At 40.9% G+C, this 15,617-nt stretch overlaps 1 protein-coding gene across 1 annotated transcript in view; it reads right to left on the bottom strand.

Annotated features, from left to right (window-relative positions):
* Melk (maternal embryonic leucine zipper kinase) overlaps positions 1-14,703 on the bottom strand; it is a 54,627-nt gene extending 39,924 nt beyond the window's left edge. Inside the window, exons 1-7 of the mRNA XM_055605333.1 lie at positions 14,640-14,703; positions 11,515-11,600; positions 9,512-9,628; positions 7,552-7,695; positions 6,586-6,654; positions 4,217-4,309; positions 257-355 (exon numbers count right to left, since the gene is read on the bottom strand). Of these exons, the coding sequence (XP_055461308.1) occupies positions 257-355; positions 4,217-4,309; positions 6,586-6,654; positions 7,552-7,695; positions 9,512-9,628; positions 11,515-11,600; positions 14,640-14,697 (666 nt within the window). The 5' untranslated portion in view covers positions 14,698-14,703. The remainder of the gene's footprint in view (positions 1-256; positions 356-4,216; positions 4,310-6,585; positions 6,655-7,551; positions 7,696-9,511; positions 9,629-11,514; positions 11,601-14,639) is intronic.
* Between the last annotated feature and the right edge of the window lie 914 nt (positions 14,704-15,617).

Here is a 15,617-nt window from a genome sequence, read left to right as displayed (position 1 = left end):
ATATATATATATATATATATATATATATATATATATATAATAAACACGTACCTTGGTAAGTTTTCAAAAACTGAAATCAAAACGTGTGACTGACAGCCACATCAAGAAAAAGCAGCCTCCAACTCTTCCTCTTAACCATGGCCAAATAATACCTATAGTCTATCTTCTAACAGCCCAGAATACATTTGCCTTTTGAAGCATACAATAAGCAGCACAGACAGCGTTAATTCTGAAATTCTGTACCCATAATACTCACCATAATCTTCTTGTACAAAGCCATGACATTATCATCATCAAATGGTAGAAACCCACACATAAGCACATATAAGAGGATGCCCATGCTCCAAACATCTGCCTAAGAGGAAGAATAAAACACCATTAAAACACATTTCAAAAGTGAGATTTGTCCAGAGACACTGACTCAGTGGAAGACCTCCTGACTTTCAATTCAGTGTACTTCTCCAGCCACTAACACCACATAAAAAATAATTCCAGCTGGGTGTTGTGGCACACGCCTTTAATCCCAGCACTCAGGAAGCAGAGGAGGGCGAATCTGTAACTTCCAGGACATCCAGGACTACACAGAGAAACTCTGTCTCCAAAGAAGAAAACGAAAAAGAAAAAAAAAAAAAGGAAAGAAAGAAAATAAATCCCAAATGGCTGAATATTAAGCTATGATGAGAAAACAAAGCCTTGCTTCTCTAAGACAAGTTTAAGGCTACCAGAGAAGAAGGTTACGTATGAGGATTATGGAAATTATATAAACATTCAGGGAGACATCAAAAACAAGTCTGAAAACTTCCTGTTAATCTGAAAATGCAATTAAGCTTCGCTGTAAAAATCCTTTGTATGTAGAAAAATCTTAATAAAATTCAATGGTTGACTTTTCATATATGTAGGCTAGAAATTAGCACAACAGCATTACAAATCCTAAACTTCAGGAAGAAGTACAACCGAGATTTCCTTGAGTCTCAGGAATCAGGAGCAGTAAGTATTTATTCAAGCAGTACTTGATTTTCATCAATAATGACGACAAATTATTAGTGATGGCTCCTGCAGTTGCTAAACTTGGTTGTCAACTTGACTCCATGTAGAATCAACTAAAACCACAGTGCTGATTTGCTTTATTATATATTTCAGGTAGGAAGACCACCCTAAGTCTGGCTGTACCCTCCAGCGGCAGCCTGGATAAAGGACGTGAAAGAATGAAGTTTTTGCTGCTCACTCTCACTGGCAAACCCATCCTGCTACTGCAGCTGGTATTATATCCATTGCTGTCAAGATTCCAACGTAAGCTGAAAACCAATAGCTCTCCCGGAATCCTTTCAGACTCCTGCAGCAGACTGGGACATCCAGCCTCATGGACTGAACAAGTAGTAGATTCCTGGCCATTATCAGATTATCTGAACTACTATCTATAAATCAGTTTAATAAACACACACACACACACACACACACACATATATATATATATATATATATATATATATATATATACACATATACATACATACATACAGTTCACTTGCTGGGGAAACAGCCCCGTAATAGCCAGTAAGAGAATGACTAACTGTAAGTCACAGCCTCTACCTTCACTTGTAAGAGATAAGAGCTGCATTTTTTTTTTCATTCTGGAAGTTTTTATTTAAAAAAACATAACAGAGAACTGCCTATCTTAAAAATAGTCTTGGAGATCAGCTGAGATAGCATATGTGAAGCTCTTTGAAGAGCTCCTGCTGTACTTACTTAATAAATACTTACTAAATCTAGGCTACTTACTAAATGCTTACTAAATCTAGGTTACTGTTAATTTCTAGTTTGTTTGTTTTTTTAATTTTATTTTTTTCTTATCAGTTACATTTTATTAACTCTGTATCCCAGCTGTATCCCGATCCCTCATTCCCTCCCAATCCCACCCTCCCTGCACTTTTTTTTTTTTTTTAAACAGGATTTTTCTGTGTAGCCTTGGCTGTTCTGGACTCACTTTGTAGACCAGGCTGATCTCAAACTCAGAGACCCACCTGCTTCTGCCTCCCTGAGTGCTGGGATTAAAGGCATGCAACACCACGAACAGCTCAGAAGCTGCATCTTTTGACAGAGAAAAATAAGGCAGGAAACTGTTATGACAACATAGGTGGCCTCTCATATCTAGGTGGTACATATGCATTAGATAGCCCAGGTGATCTACTCCTGTCTACCGAATTACATCAAAGCCAGGCCAGGACTCTGACAATGCCTCAAGTGGACAGTTTGCCTTTCAAGCCAACAGGTAATTTGTGTTCCAAGTTGTAGGATAGCAAAAGTTAAGCATTCATTTAAAGTGGAGGCAATAAGTGAACACAGCCTTGCCAAATACCATGAAAGGTCAAAACAGATTATGTCTGAAATTAAACTAAAAGATGAAAAAAAAAAGTTTAGGAATGTTTCCATAAAAATCTAGCACACCCTTCTGGAAAGAAACTAGACTTTCTGGTTAACTCATCAAACATCTCACTTTACTGTTTCAAATTAGATAAGAGAACACACAAATTAACTAACACTGTACACCAAAATAATATAAATAAACATATCAATTGACAAGTAAGATAAAAATAACTTGGGGAAGGAAAATTGCAGAAACATTTCCCATGAGAAATTTGTAAAAACCTCAAAGATCCCACCATGGAACATGTCCTAAGCAGAATAAACACCAGAACTGTCTCAACTACTTACTTTAAAACTTAAGCAACCAGACTAAAATCTCCAAGGGTACATACCTGAGTTCTTTCAAGCATGCCAGAGGATTTTTTGGTACAGTTCTTAAGACATTACAAGGACAATCAAACCCACATGGACAAGGGTACTAATTAAAATCACATAAGAGGCTGGGCAAGGTGGCGTCCACCTGTAATTCTAGCACTTGGGGAGGAAGAGGCAGGTGGACTGCTTTAAGTTCAAGGCCAGCCTGGTCTACAAAGTGAGTCCAGGACAGCCAAGGCTACACAGAGAAACCCTGTCTCAAAACACCACAAAGGAAAAAAATTTTTTTTTCCTTTGGCTCATTTAAAATAAATACCAAAACAAAAACAGGGCTGGCAAAATGACTCAACAGGTAAAGGCACTTGAAAGGCACTTGCTACCAAGCCTGACAACCCAAGTTCAATCGCTGGAACTCAAATGATGAGAAGAAAGAACTAACTCCCAAAAGTTATTCTCTGACCTCCATATGTACAGTGTAGCATGCACTACCCTAATATAGACACAAAATGAAGATATAATTTTTTTTTAAAGAGACAATATATAAAAAATAAAATACAAAAGCTTAGTTATAAAGGGATAGAATGTCCAGGTCACATTCACATGATTAAAAAAAGATGTGCAGGATGGAGAGATGGCTCAGAGAGGTTAAGAGCACTGGCTGCTCTTCCAGGTCCTAAATTCAATTCTCAGCAACCACATGATGGCTCACACCCCTCTATAATGAGATCTGGTGCCCTCTTCTGGCATGCAGGCACACATGCAGAAAGAATACTATATACATAATAAATAAATAAATCATTTTTAAAAATCTGTGCATAAATATGTATGTTTGGGGAAAGAATAAAGAAAATAGGGACAAATATAAGTCACAGATTTAAATAAAAACATACCAAATTTTTAATTCTATTTTTGTATAATACTTTAAATTTTAGATTAAAATGAAGTCACTAAAAATATACATATTCACATCTACTCCTGTTCCAAATTAAGTAAGGTAGTATTTTCCAAAGTTTCTCCCACATAGCACTTCTCTCCAGAGATGTTCCATGTGAAAAGTGGATTCTGCAGGTCAGGAAGACCTGTGTTATTTCCCTCCCAAAGCTCACCCTCTACCAGAGTGTATGAAAGACAGAAGACATTCGGCCCAGCAGTGCCTGAGCTTCTGACAACTCATGTTATGTCTTTATGAGACTTGAACTGAAGAGAATGAGATAGCTGACTGACTGAAGAAGCAAGTGCAAAGGAGGCAAAGCCAGGCCTTCTAAGCATGGGCGCTCAACAGGCCACAGGCCTTGGGGGTCAGCTATGCATGAACGCTAAGTTTTTCCTCTGTGTTCATTAATCAATATCTTTGAAAACTGAGCGTACATCTGTAGCCTTGGGCCCTACCTAGCTGACCTAACCAGTGCAAACTACAGCCACTTCATTCAAAAAGCAACCACAATGAGGATGACAGAAAGTAACCAGTAACAATTACCTCTGATCCAAGATAGGATTTGCCTTGTATTAGTTCAGGAGCTGCATAAGCAAGACTTCCACAGCACGTCTGTAGATGATAGTCCTTGTTGCCCTACCATAATGTAAAAATGAAACACTTATTAGTATAGCCCCTAAGAATAGGAAACCTCAAATTAGACATGCTGCACATTTGTAATCCCAGCACTTGGACAACAGAAGTAAGAAGGTCAGGAGTTCAAGGTCAGACTCAAAGGTCAAGGTACACAGAAAACTTGAAACCAGTCTGAGCTATATGAGACCCTGTCTCAAAAAAGAAAAGTAGCACTGGAGAGATGGTTCAGAGGTTAAGAACACTAGCTGTTCTTCTAAAGGTCCTGAGTTCAATTCCCAGCAACCACACAGTAACTCATAACCATCTATAGTAAGATCTGGTGCCCTCTTCTGGTGTGCAGGCATAATGCTGTATAAATAATAAATAAATCTTAAAAAAAAAGAAAAATAAACATTAAAAACATTAACTTTAATAGACTTCCCCCTTTGAACTCAAAGAAAGGGTAGGTGAAAAATTATCCCAAATAAGAGATTTCTGCAAATGTTCTTTGTATTTATGCAAATGTGCTCATGTCAATTGTGATTCTCTAGATTTCTAATACCTCTCGACCTCACAAGAACAAGATCTTTTTCCCCTCAGCTCAGTCAAATCAAACCCATACTTCCCTAGATACTCATCTGCACAGTAATCAGCCTCACATCCACCCAAGCACCCATGATTTCCCACCCCCAAGTAGTCAAGGAATTCAAGTCCCTATCTTGAACATCAATTCTTCCTAGTAAGAAAAGCTTTCTTCTTGTCCACAGGAAGAAGCAACTGGTATGTGGGAGAATGCAGGTTAATCTATCGTCTAGACTGGGATAAGATCCACCACCTTAACTGGTGGCCTGTCAACCCCCTCTGTCCCCCAAACAGACACAGGCCTTCTAAAAGTGAAGCTCCTGCTGCACTCCTGTGCTGAGCCCTACAGAAGGCCAAGGACCTAGAAACCTAAAGATTTTGTTTACAAATGAGCCAGGCGGTGTGACAGCGAGAACCCCACAGAGCTGAGGCTATCTTTGGCCTGCATGAGTTAAATCTCTTGGTGTCTGTATGAGTTAAATCTATGGAAGCCAAAAAAAAAAAAAAAGAAGAAGAAGAAGAAGAAGAAGAAGAAGAAGAAGAAGAAGAAGAAGCTAATGGAGTCTTCCATACACATTCTCACCACTTCCTCTGGAGAATACAACTTATCTGTCAAAGGATGATCTTTATATGATTTTATATGTCTGTTAAAAAATGTTTAAACCTGCCTTCTGAATCATCTGCTTCCCAGACACAAACCTCCACTGGTAACCTCAGAACAGACATCAGCAGGAAAAGAATCAGAAAGAACCAAACATTCAAAACCGAAGAGGCAAAATCTGCTTCCCTTTGCACCTTGCTAGTGTTGAGGGGCAGGAAATAATCATGAGACTCCAAAGGGCTGAGACGAGTCTGCAATTTCTACATTCTTAATGAGTGTAGACAGCTCATTTTAGCAGCAGTGCCATCATTAGAGAACCCAGAAAGAAGCCGCCAACAAGCAGCCACACAGGAGACCTGCTGCAGACAGCGGGGCTGAGCGGTTCAAAGTCACCTCAAAGAGAAGTTATGCTGGAGAACACCAGTGTTACTTCCTACAGAAGGCCAGTTAGGGAAATCCTGAGCACCATAAATTGAGAAGCCCATGGCCACTGTGTCTCCTCTTCTTTTCACAGGGAAAGGGGATCATCTTGGGGGATCAACTAGCTCTTAGTTATACAACCATCTGGATAAAAGAAGAGACACATACCAAACTCTCGACTTCTACTCAAATGAACAAAGGCATCATCTGGTGGCAATCTCTTCAAACTGCAAACACGTGTTATAATGTTATATATATAATGTTACAATGACCTCAAGTTACCTGGCACTGCAGTCTCAGAGCTTCCCTGGGGGACAATCCTAGACCTACCGTACTGGCTCACCATCTTGGCTCCATCACAGATTAATCTAGCAAACTTACAAAACTATTAATGCTAAGGATAAATTTTAACATTCTTCAAAATAGATGTAGCCAAACAAGATAAAGTAAAAGTCAGCGCGAAGTAACACACCAACAAAGTATACTATTAGACATAAAGGGTTTTTGTTGTTGTTTGTTTATCAAGACAGGTTTCTCTGTGTAACAGAGCCCTGGCTATCCTAGACTCCCTTTGTAGACCAGGCTGGCCTTGACCTCACAGAGATCTGCCTGCCTCTACCTCCCCAGTGCTGGGATTAATGGCGTGCATCAACATGTGCAGCTAACATAAACATATTTTTATTTCTACACTTACCTTGGGTTTTGCACAGAGACCAAAGTCAATCAGTTTTAGTTTATGATATCCATCAAATAATAAATTTTCCTGAGAAAACAAAGACATATTAGTAACTGTGTTCTGATTTCCTTAAATCATATCCCACCTCTACCCATTTCTAAAAATGATTGAGTTGTTTTTATTTGAGGCTGAGATCCAACATAAGTTAAAACATCAATAAAACCTAATGAAAAGACAAGGAAAAAAAAAAAAAAAAAACAGAGCTAGAGGTAGGTGCACACTTTTAATCCCAGTACTCAAAAGGCAGAAGCAAGTAGATCTGTTTGAGGCCAGGCTGGTCCATATAGTGAGGTCCAGGGCAGCTAGAACTATCTCGTGAGACCCTGTCTCCTCAGCCCCCCTGACCAAAAAAAAAAAAAAACGACAAGAAAAATAAGAGAAAAAAGTCTGGGGACTGGAGATGTAGCTCAGAGAAAAAGTACTGTCCCAGCATGCCTGAGGCCCTAGGTTTATTCCCCAGAACCACAAAAAGAAAAAGAGAGAGGTTTGGAGGGAGATGGCTCAGTGGATAGTGTTTACTATGCAACATGAAGAAGCCAAGTTTAGCCCCAACACCACTCTAAAAAGCCCACATGACAACACACTACTCTAACAGTATAGCTATTCTGTGAGCTCCAGGCCAGTCTGGGCTATAAAAGTAGACATTGTCTCAGACAAAACAGAACACTGAATGGAAAATACTAAATGACTAAATGGCCATTTTTCACAGGGGTAAAATCTTAACGAAGGGCATCTATAATGTCACATACACCTGATGGGCCCTGAGGATGCAAAAAAGAAAAGTAAATTGACAGACTCTGACTGCAACAGAAACGTAAGGAGCAGAACTGGAGGGTTTCTAAACAGAGCAATGGGCACCCGGAAAGAAGAGGCACACGGTGCTGAACTCTCAGGTAAGCAGCTAAATGTGACAGGGCCACTTACTGGTTTGAGGTCCCGGTGGGCATAGCCCTGGCTGTGGACATACGCAACAGCAGACAGTATCTGACGGAACACGACCCGGGTCTCCTCTTCTGACAGGCGGTCCTGGGAGATTATGTAGTCAAACAGCTCTCCTCCTGGACAGTACTTCAACAGCAAGAGTCACACACTTACTGCTGACAGAAATCACTTCCCAGGAATGGCAAGTAAAAACCACACAAAACTCAACACTAGTTTGACTTTAAAGGCAAGGGAACTGAGGGAACTACCCTCTCGACTTCCAACAACTCCGTAATTACTCCAGAAAGGAGAACAGTAATTCTTCCCTTGAACAGTTTTATTACCAATAAACAGACGTTAAACCAACTACCACTGTAGTTTTAAAAAGCTCATTCAGGGCTTTATATTCTTACAACAAAGTACTAAAACTCATTCTCAAGTTAATAAGACTCACATTTAATAAAGTAATCTAAAATTAAAAATGAAAAGTAGCCGTAGTTATTGTTTCTCTACTAATTATTGCTGGTCATTGTCCAAAGACCAGCGGTTTTCAATCTCCCAACAAAGAGCCCATTAGGGGCTGAGGAGATGGTAAAGCGTTTGCTGAACAAGCATTAAAACCCGAGTTCAGATCCCTGAAGCACCCACATAAAAGCCTGCAGTTGGCAACACCAGTCTGTAACCCCAGCAGAGGTAGAGAGAAGCAGTTCCTGGTGCTCCCTGGTCAGCCAGCCTACAAAAAACAGTGAGCTCCGGGTTCAGTGAGAGATCCCACCTTAATAAGTAAGGCAGAGAACAATACAGAAGACACTCTGAGTTTCCACATGCACGTGTGCAAGCATGCGTACCCACAAACACACAGATGCCTTACACACATGCATACACCACACATATCTAGAAAGAAAAAGTAACTAAGAGAAAGAAAGAGCTCACAAAGCCCCCTCTTCAGGGTTTATACAGTCAATAGTTTACAATGGAGAAAGAGATATTTTCTTCAGTAATATAGCCTCTGGTAAAGCACCCATGCTCTTGTAAGCAACCCTCAAGAAAAAAAGATATGAAAATAGACGTGGGGCTAGCTGATAAGAGGAAGGGACCAGGAGTAATAGCAAGAAGGAAACAGAGAATTAATATAGTCAAAAAACATTATATAGGAGTCTAGAGACATGGTTAAGAGAGGTTAAGAGCACTGGCTGCTCTTGCAGAGGACCCAAGCTCATTTCTCAGCCCCTCACAGCTCACAACCGTCTATTACTCCAGTCCCAGGAGATCCAACAGCCTCTTGTGGCCTCCACAAGGACCAGGCACACAAACTGTGCACAGACAGACATGCAGCCAAAATGCTCATGAACATAAAAATAAATACACTTTATATACATAAATATGTATGTATTAAATGTCACAATGTAATACATTACATATAATTAATGTATACTAATAAAAAGCACAAAAAGGGCCAGCAAGATGACTTTGATCCCAGGAACCCACATAAAGGTGGAAGAAAAGAACCAGAAACATTTAGCTTTATTAGCTTGACATAACCTAGAATAACCGGGAGGAGAGTCAGAGATTGTCTACCGAGGCTGGCCTGGGGTATGTCCATGGGAGACCATTGCTATTAAGTTCACTGACGTGGGAAGACACAGCCCACTGTGGTGGCACTGCTCCCTAGAGAGGGGTCTGGAACTGTGTATGGCTGGAGAGATCCAGCTCAGCACAAGCAGACCAGCATATTTATTTCTCTTAACAAGTTTGTGCTGCACTGACTTGCTGTGGACCTGAAACTGAAACTGTGAGCTGGCCCTTCCTCCCCTAAATTAATTTCTATAAGGATTACTTTATCGTGGCAACAGAAATAACACTAGAACAAACATTTATTCTGATTTTTCAGGTAAGAAGACATGATTCTCAATTACTAAAAAAGCAAGCAAATACTTTTGGTTGTCTGAAACCCACCACTAACCTCAAGAACCATGAATATTTTGTTTTTTGTCTCAAGCACATGGTAGAGCTGACATATATGCTGATGTCTCAGATTCTTCAGGGCATCTATCTCAGTTTTGACTCGGGGCAAATCATTCTGTTTGACAAAAACATCAGTTCAAATAAGCAACAAATTCCCTGATAAGTGTTCCAAGCATCAATAAACAGTTTTAATAGTAGGCAGGAAAAGCTATCAATAACTCTGAAAAAAGCTGGTCAAAAACTGGAAATCATTACAAAATTAGTGTTCTGAGGATTATAATAAAAGCAAGCTCAATATGAGCATGACAGTTAATCTGTCAGTTTGAGTGAGTGGAAATTAGCAAAGCACACACTAGGAGTGTGTGAGGACCCAGCGGGGACCACTGAGTAAGACAGGGTGTGGGTGCAAAAGAGGGTTCCCGCTAGCACAGCTGTGCTCACTGTTTCCTGGCTGCTGCTGGCACATGCTCAAACCATCCTGAAAGTCAACCTTACCTCAGCCCAAAATAATGGGAACTTGAACCCAAACCAGGAGACAAAACTCAATCTTTCCTCCTTTTAAATTGTTTCCCCTGGCCAGGTGCAGTGACACACACCTGTAATCCCAGGACTCAGCAAGGCAGAGGCAGGTGGAGCTCTGTGAGTTCCAGGCCAGCCTGGTCTACAAAGAAAGTCCAAGACAGTGAAGGCTACACAGAGAAACCCTATCAGAAAGAAAAAAGAAAGAAAAAAAGAAAAATTGTTTCCCTCAAGTTTTGTCACAGTGACAAAAAGCTAACTGATACAGTAGTCAACAGTACAATGCCCAGAAATTCCAAGAGAATTAAGACTAATGTACAAGTTGGCCATTCCAAACAAAGGATGTAACAGAAACACTCATTAGCAGGCCTGGATACAATCCTAGCAGTAGTCAGAAGACTCCTGAAAGTCTGAGGCCAACCAGAGTGAGTCATAGAGCCACTGCAGTGGTGCCCGCCTTTAATCCCAGCACTCAGAGAGGCAGAGAGGCGAATCTCTGTGAGGACGGCATGCTCTACAAAGCAAATATAGGACGCCAAGGCCACATAGAGAAACCCTTTCTTTGGGCTGCCATCAGCGTTCTACCATGGCTACCTGAGAGTCTTCATTTATCCTGGGGAAGGGAGAGCTCCCTTCCTCCCTAAAGACTCACTGCTGGACACCCAAACTCCACTGCCAATCTAGCAGCTGCCTACCTGCCACTGCGGGCCTCTGGATCACCTGAGGCTGGTCAGCCAGCCACAGGCTGACAACAGTAGAGACAGCTTCCTCCACTCACTGGGCATGCAGCAGCCAGCTGTAGACCTGCTTCCCACCAGACGTGTCTCCAGCCCGATGGGCCTAGGCCTCGACAGGCCTGTGTCTTGCAGCCGACTAGGTATGAACTTTCACCCGCATCTCTAGCACAGCAGCTTACCAAGAGCTATAACACTTTGGTATCGCCATAGGCTTTGGAACACCTAAGTTTCCACTGCCACTGGTGATCTCATTTTAAAAGAGCTAAACCATAACACTCTGTAGAAAACTTTTCCACACACCAGTCTAGTGCACAGGCCTCTCCCTAAAGCACTCTAGCCACCCCTGAGAGAAACAGAAAGGGTCACTCCATTCTCCATCCAGAATCCAAGTTCCTGGCCCCCACTGAACAGAGAATGACAGACACATATATTTCTTAGTAGGGTATGATGACACATACCTGTAATTCTAACATTCATAAGGCTAAAGCAGACAGATCACAAGGTGAAGGCCAACTTGGACACAATGTGAATTCAAGACCAGCTATATACAATAAAGCTACATATAATCAAACCTTGACTCAAAATTATCTTTTTTAATGTCATAAAAGATAAATATGACCAATGTACTTTAACTCCCACATATAAAGAAAGTATTGGTGGTCAATGTATTATAACTCCCATATATAAAAGTATCAATGGAACTCATTATTTTGTACAATTAAGGAAAAAATAATTTCAAACTTACCCCTAGCGCATTTTTATCCATGATCTTTATAGCTACCATTTCTCCTGTAAGGATATGACAGGCAAGCTTGACCTTTGCAAAGCCACCTAAGTACAGAAAAATGCATATGGAGATAAATGAAGGCCCAAGCACAGGTTTTTTAAAAGGCTATCTATCAAGCCACATTTTCCTGGACGTTTTTCATTCTTCGGTCATTTCCAATATGTTAGCCATGACTCCAGATTCTTTTCAGTCCATGTTTTTAGGTCAGTGTTTCCAACCTATGGATCATAACCCCTTTGGGGGATTGAACAATCCTTTCAGAGGGGTCACCTAAGACCATCATAAAACACGAATATTTATATTATAATTCATAACAGTAGCAGAATTAAAGTTATGAAGTAGGAATGATAATTTTATGGCTGAGGTACACATCAACGTGAGGAATTGTTTTAAAGGGTTGCAGCATTAGGAAGGCTGAAAACCACTGTTCTAAATGGAGATTTTTATTTCCTGACATGAACAGCAAATAACTAATTTTATAATAAAAAAAAATAAAAATGTGTTCTATGAGCCGGGCATGGTGGTGCACACTCTTAATCCCAGCACTTATGGAGACAGAAGCAGGCAGATCCCTGTGAGTTCGAAGCCAGCCTGGTCTACAAAAGCGAGTCCAGGACAGCCAAAGCTACACAGAGAAACCCTGTCTCAGAAAAACAAAGAGATAGATAGATAGATAGATAGATAGATAGATAGATAGATAGATAGATAGATAAATTCTATGAGAGTTGAAGTGATGGCTTCAAGTTAGTGTGCTTGCCATGCTTATAAACTACCGGAGTTCAATTCTCAGCACCTACATCAAACAGTTCACAACTGTCTGTTACTCCAGCTCCAGTGGACCCAACACCCTCTCCTGGGCTCCTGAGCCACCCACATACATATGGATTACTCACAGACCAAACACATACATATAAATAAAAGTACATCGATTTTAACCATATTCTACTGCAATTAAATTTGCTTTATGAACATGCTAGAACACAACATAAAGTCACTGAGGACAAATTATACAAAACTTCAGTGAGCTTCAAAACCACAAAAGTAGGGGCTAGAGAGATAGCTCAGTGGTTAAGGGCACTGGCAGCTCTTCCAGACGACCAAGGTTCAAATCCCAGCAGCCACAGGCAGCTCACAACTGGCTGTAACTCCAGATCTGACACTCTCAGAGACGTACATGCAGGCAAAACACCAAAGCACATAAAATAAAGGTAAATATTTTTTTTTTTTAACTACAAAGGTTTCTGTATCTTGGCTGTGGATCTGGTGGTGGAAGTGGTGGATATGGTAGCAGAGGTTTTTTTCTAAAAGACAGCAAAAAAGGTTACAGTTCTTAGCAGGAAAGCGAGCAAGGAGTTGTCAGAAAAACTGCAGGTTACTTTGAGTCAGTCGTCCCAAATGCATTAGAGGAACTGTAAAAATCTGCCACAGGAGGAACGATGATCCACAGTCAGAAAAGTTACTGCAACTTAAACAGGAAACCCTTCTTGTTCAGGCCTGTCATAGCCAAGTTCGCAAAAAGTGCAGCTATTGATTAATGGAATGTAGTGTCAATTAATGTACATTCCTGAGGTCTTTTATCTGTTGTAGCTTCGTCTTTTTCTTTTTCTTTTCATCACATCGGGTATATTGCCCTGTAAATTGTGGTTGTGGTATCAGGAATAAAAAATTAAGGAATTTTTAACTTAAAAAAAAAAAACTATAAAGGTAAGCAACTATGTTTTAAAAATGAGTCAAAGGCTGATTAAATATCTCTAGCTATCTGAAAGATGTTCAAATTAATACATCCAAAAAGAAGCTTCTGATAGTCTCTTCCGATGTCTTCCCCACTGTTTTCTCAAGTGGCTGGGCACAAAACCATGAAACTTCCAACTTCATTTCTCTAGCATTCCATGTACAACTCATCAGCAAATCCCAGCTGCTTACCCTGGGGAAAAAAACCAATGACTTCCTTGGGGGAAAGGAAACAGGAAACAGGTGCTGACTAGAAATGGCCCCTGTCTAACCTAGATCCCCTCCCTGTACAGATGTAGCCTTGGCAGCTCAATCTCTAAGTGGGTTCCCTCAGGAGAACAGGGCCTATCTCTGACATGAACTCAGTGGCTGGCTCTTTGATCACCTCCCCCTGGGGGGTGCAGCTTTGCCAGGTCACAGAGGAAGACAATGAAGCCAGTCCTGTTGAGACCTGATAGGCTAGGGTCAGAAGGAAGGGGAGGAGGACCTTCCCTATCAGTGGACTAGGGGAGGGGCATAGGAGGAGAAGAGGGAGGGACAGAGGGCGGGGATTGGGAGGGGGCGGGGAAAGGGCTACAGCTGGGATACAAAGTGAATAAATTGTAATAAACAAAAAAATGTTTAAAAAAGAAACGGCCCCTGTCTTCATGATCAGGTAATGCATGACTGTATACTCGTGTAAATCTCTTTAACATCCACACACTTGGCATATTTTATCCCATGCTATAACTCAATCTCAGTTTCATTCTAAGCACGCTGCCATCTTCTCCTGACATGAACTCCTCACAGCAATTGCTTCCTAGACGCTTTCTACCTGTGCCCTGCCCTCTACCACCCATCATCTTCACCCTAAGCAGGCAGGACAACCCTGTAAAAACAAAGGTCAAATCACTCCTTAGCTCAAAACTCTCCATGGTTTTTTTTATTTGCACTAAAAGTCAACATTCTTTTGCAATGACCTGCAAGCCTTCCTGACATTCTATCCTTGTTCTACTGTTTATTAAAGCAAGCAGAGGCCCAGACAAAATGGCTCAGCAGGTAAGGGCACTTGGCACACAGGCCTAGCAACAGAGTCACAGCCACAGAATCCACATAAAGAAAAGAATCTCCTCCCAAAAGCTGTCTTCTTACCTCCACAGGCATACCATACCATGTGTCCCACAAACATCATATGCAGAGACACACACAAACAAACATACACACACACAACAAAATAAACTTAAACCTTTTAATTACAGGTGAAAAAAATTTTAGGCTACATTAATTATACTAAAAAGTCCATGACTACACAAATAGACCGACTTTCAATTATTTTATCTGTACTCTCCCCCAAGAAAAAAATTAACAATTACCTGTACCAATCGTTTCATATAATTCATAATATTTGAGAAGTTCATCATAATCTTTCATAGTCCACCGAGAAGTTTATTCAAAATGACGAGAACCTGTAAAACAGAAGAAATAGTATATGACCAATAAAAAGGAATATCACCAGATCACCTCCTCCCTTGTATATAGAGATAAAAATAAACCTTAGGCAAATAAATGACAGTGGAAGTACTAACTAGCCATATTTAAAAACAAACAAAGCTGAGCAGTGGTGGTACACACCTTTGATCCCAGCACTCAGAAGGCAGGGTTGGTGGATCTCTGAGTATAAGGCCAGCTTGGTCTGCAGTTCCAGGACAGCCAGGGCTACACAGAGAAACTCTGTCTCGAAAAAAACAAAAACAACTACACTGCATTACTGCCTCACATCATACTTAAAATCAAATCCAGATAAAGACTGAAGCATACCCAGGTGACGGCACTTGCCTGTAACGCCAGTATTTAAGAACTTGAAGCAGGAGCTCAAGGTGGTACTAGACTACACAGCAAGTTCTAGACTAGCCTGAGCTACAGAAGACTGTGCCTCGGACAGCACATCACTTACCCATGAAAGACAAACTTGCTCACTGTGTGAAGGCACTTACCACCAAGCCTGAAAACCTGAGTTTGATCCCTGGACCCCCAACACAGAGAGACCAACCCCCATAGTTGTTGTCCTGCCTCCACACATGAACTGTGGCACACACACATACACACATACACTGCAAGTTCGAGGCCAGCCTGGTCTACATAGTGAGTTTCATATCAACCAGAAAAAAAACTAAAGTGTGTGTTCAGAATTCCCGTATAATCAAAGACACCATCAAAAAAGAAAATAACCAAATGGGCTGATACCTGCCTCTAATCCAGCACTGGGAACACCAGAAAGAAGGTTTTGAAGTTCCAGACTAGCCTGGGTTACACATAAGACCCTGTAGTAAAACAGTGGTGAGGTGGGATAT

Source organism: Psammomys obesus, unplaced genomic scaffold (assembly GCF_907164565.1).
Source record: "Psammomys obesus unplaced genomic scaffold, mPsaObe1.curated_primary_1811, whole genome shotgun sequence".
Lineage (NCBI taxonomy): Eukaryota > Metazoa > Chordata > Mammalia > Rodentia > Muridae > Psammomys > Psammomys obesus.
This window is presented reverse-complemented; position numbering and strand designations above follow the sequence as displayed.